This window comes from Sapajus apella, unplaced genomic scaffold (assembly GCF_009761245.1).
Source record: "Sapajus apella isolate SASKATOON/1434 unplaced genomic scaffold, GSC_monkey_1.0 scaffold6, whole genome shotgun sequence".
Lineage (NCBI taxonomy): Eukaryota > Metazoa > Chordata > Mammalia > Primates > Cebidae > Sapajus > Sapajus apella.
Window position 1 is genome coordinate 92,421 of NW_022436946.1, and position 4,182 is coordinate 96,602.

General features: G+C 51.6%; 1 protein-coding gene across 2 annotated transcripts in view; it reads left to right on the plus strand.

Moving 5' to 3' along the window:
• LOC116549128 (UL16-binding protein 3-like) overlaps positions 1-867 on the plus strand; it is a 23,382-nt gene extending 22,515 nt beyond the window's left edge. For both annotated transcript variants that reach the window (XM_032274480.1, XM_032274479.1), the window contains one exon: positions 625-867. In XM_032274480.1, coding sequence (XP_032130371.1) covers positions 625-725 — 101 coding nt within the window. In that variant the 3' untranslated portion in view covers positions 726-867. The remainder of the gene's footprint in view (positions 1-624) is intronic.
• The last annotated feature ends 3,315 nt before the right edge of the window (positions 868-4,182 follow it).

Consider the following 4,182-nt stretch of genomic DNA (forward strand, 5'->3'; position numbering starts at 1 on the left):
AGGTCAGAAATGGTGATCTCGAGAAATTAGTTCTTGAGTTCAGCTTCGATGATCCCAGTGTACACATTTACGTTAAAACAATCCCCTCGTGGGGTCTCCTCCTGGGGGCGCCTGTGCTCTCCCATCCTCCTCTCCCTTCTCCCGCCTGACTCCTCTTCCTCACTGCACTTGCTTCTGCTGCCCTCACTGTGGATTTCTCACCAGCCTCCAACCTGTGGCCATCACTGTGTTTCCACCTTTCTCCTTAATGTTCCCTCCTGCTAGGAGCACTTTTCACTTTCTTTCCTCTACCTTGGTCTGTATCTGGAAATCCATCAAAACAACCTCCAGTGCCAGCCCCAACACCCTCCCCTCCCCCAGACTTGGACATCACCTCCTCTTCCGCCACTGGAGGAGGGTGGGCTGTGCTGTCACCTTACTTCCCTCAGCAGCTGTGTGAGCTCCCTGAGGACAGGGATGCCCCCTCTCCCTTCCTAACACAGGACCTGTCACAGCGCCTGCCCAACAGCAGAGGGGGACACAATCTCTGCCTTGCAGGATGACCTGGGGGAGCAGGAGCTGAGGAGGGGTCCCCTAAGATTTGGGGCCTGGACAAGGGTTGTCACTCTTGTGTTTCCATTTCAGCACCACCCACCATGGCCCCAGGCACTGCCCAACCCAAAGCCATGCTCAGTCCCTGGAGCCTCTTCATCATCCTCCTCTGCTTCATCCTACCTGGCACCTGAGGAGAGTCCTCTGTGAAGGGAGGAGAAACTGGAACAGGCTTCCTGAAGGACAGGGTGACAGGGCTCCCTCAAGAGTCAAAAATATCCAAGTCTGAATTAAGAATACGTATTGAAATGGCATAAAGACTTCCTAGAAATATGAGAATCCAATAAAGTTTCCTTCCAGGCATGTGGCCAATGAGAGTGGATGCAGGCAGGGGCAGGGGAGCCTTTCACATATGACTTTTCATGGTTTTGATCCTGAAACAGGTGAACACATGGAGATGAAGAAGTAAGGAAGACGGGGGCGCGGATCCCCGGGGACTGTCACCGGGTGGGTTCGCCTGACCTATTGTGGGCCACGTGGGTCCAGGGATGCGGACCTGGGCAGGGACCCGCGGGGCTGCTGCGGTGAAGAGGCACTGGTTCTAGATATTTACCCAACGGTGTTGTCATAGCGGGAATATTACAGATGATTGCTGATTTCAACCACAGATGACTTTCGGGTAAAGATTGCACCTGAAGGGTTTCAGTTTCCACCCCGCAGTGTGCTCTCCGGGTTCTGCGCGCTCCTCCCAGGGCGCCGGCTGCTCCCGAGCTCTGGAACCTGGGCCTGCCCGGTAAGGACCCCGGAGCGGGTACCCGCTGCCGGCCGATGCCCCCGGGCCTCCAGGACCACAGACTCCGGGCAAAACGGCCTTTGGAAGACCTGGGAGGACTGGTTGGTCGCAGCAAGGGCCAGACGGTTCCCGGGTCAGGAGGATCCAGGAAATGCGGGGCCTGGTGGGGTGAGGAGCACGAGGTTCCTCCTTCATCCTCGAGGGGACTTTGCCACAGGCTCAGTGTGGAGACGTCACTGCCCAGCTCGGATCCGTGGGGCTCCGACAGTGTGGCCCCCAGAAGACCCTCCGTCCTCCTTGCCCTGGGGCTGCTGCGGGAGGGCTCCCGGGAAGCACTAGGTCTTGACTGTCCAGGGTCCCGCGGAGACTGCCCGGTGTCGCCTCCCCGACCCCAACACTCAGGGTGCATGGCCCCTGGTTTCTCTGCTGGGCTGTGGGCCAAGAGCATGGACCTCGTGAGGCAGAGAAAAGCTTGGGATGGGTGGAACTGAAGGCTCCGAGGGAGGGCAGGAGAAAGGGAGAGGAAGGAAGCAGGTGGGGCCAGAGAAGAGGGAGAAACCCCAGCTCCCAAAATGGGGAGAGGGTGACACTAGGACAGCCCCCACACTCCAGGGACCCTCTGTCTCCTGTTCTTTGCCCTGTAAGGAACGCAGGCCCCACCCCCTCCACTCTCTTTGTGTTTCGGGTTAGACATCCCAGCGGGATGAGGCGTCCCTAGTGGGTGCGATTGGCATTTCCCTGAGGGCTGTGGACACTGAGCACCTTTTCCTGGACTCACTGCCATTTGCATTTCTCTTCTGATGCCAGCTGCCAAGAGGTCCCAAAACACCAGTGGGTCTGCGACCCCAGCCGGTGTTGGGCTCTTGACACCGCCTGGAGAAATGAATTCAAGGACCAGTAGGAAAATGGAGAAAGGACGGAGATTTATGGAAAAGTGCACACTCAAGTAAAAGGAGCCCAGGGGAGCTCCAGGGAGAGGCAGGTGCACAGGGCTTTGGGGCTGCCGCCTTTCTGGGTTTCTTTAACTAAGGGGTGAGATATCATGGAAATTCCTGGAAGAAGGAGATGATTTCTCAGAACTGCGATGCCACCCATTTTTACACCAAACATAGACATTCTCCAAACTGCTAGGGAGCTGGCTGGTGTGTTTACTATGTTCATCAGCATGTAATGAGGTCCAAGGTGAAACCTACATCAAATCCAGGGCCATGTTGGGTTCACTCATTCTTAGCCAGCTTGGTTCACACCCTGCCTTTTAGGGTCTTACAGCCTCGAGCCCTTGTAGATATTCCAACAGATTCCTTTGGCTAGTCTCCTGAAACTGCTGCCTAAAAGTTTGTCTTCTTTTACGAACACCCTTTATTATACCTGTCTCCCTTTGGAGAAATATTTATTCAAATTCTTACATATATTCAAATTGGGTTATTTTGCTTTATAATATTGAGTTGTAAGGGTTCTTTATACATTCAGGATACCAGTACCTTAGCAGATATATGATTTTCAAATATTTTCTCCATTTAAAAAGTTTTCTTAACCTTCTAAGTTGAGTCCTTTCTGAAACACAAATGTTTTACATTTGCGTGAAATGAAATTAAAGTACCTTTAATTTTGCCATTTGCTCCATTGACATACAGTGTTCATTTCTGTCCCTGAATTCTAAGTTCACATCCGTCACCCACATGTGAACTCAGCACCTATCACAGTGGCTGCCATAGGACAGGGTTTAAGACACATGAGAAGAATCCAATCATCAGACTACCCCGGGGCTGCTAGAACTCAGAAAGGGATCCCCATCATTTGGGGGATTGGACAAAGGGCTTCATTTCTGTTCTTTCCAGCACCAACCTCCATGGCTCCACCCATCCCTACTCCTTCCTCCATTGAGATTGGCCGGTCAGGATAGGGTCAGGGGCAGGAGCAGCTACACCTGGTCTCCTTCACCACCCACGGTCGGGTGCATCCTTGGTGGGACCTGTTGAGCATGACAACCCCTGGGCCTAGGGGACCTGGAGCCTCCACAGCCCCACAGAGACCAGGAGGAGCTGTTCAGCCAATTGCAGAGACAGCCAGAGAGCGCTTCAAGGACTTCTTGGAGCTCTGGAGAAGCCAGAAGTCCACAACCTTCTTTTGTGGTGCATGAGAAATTTAGGCAGGATCATGTCTACAGAACAGGCTGTCACTTGGGTTGGCAATGCTTTCACCTCCTTACCCCTCCAGATCAGAGGGGGCACTTTACTCGTTTTTATGGATTATTGAGTCAAACAAAACAAGAGGTCAGAATTACCCTAAATATCTTAAACTTCTTGAAGATTTGACAAATGCACAACATTTTAATGCCACTTCTGTGTTTGAGGAAGCTGTGGCTGAAGAAATCATTTTATCATGTAGCATTGCTCAAATTACTTATACAGAATTTTAAAATCTATAGACTGTCATACAACCATGTGAAAAGTAAAAACTAAAAAGCAGTAAGGTTTGGACCAGGAGTGGTGGCTCATGCCTGTAATCCCAGAACTTCGGGAGGCCAATGCAAGAAAATTGCTCAAGGCTGGGAGCTGGAGATCAGCGGTGGCAACATGGTGAGACCGTGTCTCTACAGAAAAATTTAAAAATTGACCAAGTGTAGTAGCACGTGCCTGTATTCCCAGCTCCTCAGGAAGCAAATCGCAAGATCTCTTGAGCCTGGGAGTTTGAGTTTTCAGGAAGTTGAGGCAGCACCACAGCACTCCAGCCTGGGGACACAATGAGAGCCTGTCTCAAAGAAAACAACAATAAACAACAACAGCAACGTAAGAAACAACACAAAAAAATTAAATGAGCTAAGAAAAAGACTTGTGGGACCCACATGGGAAATCATG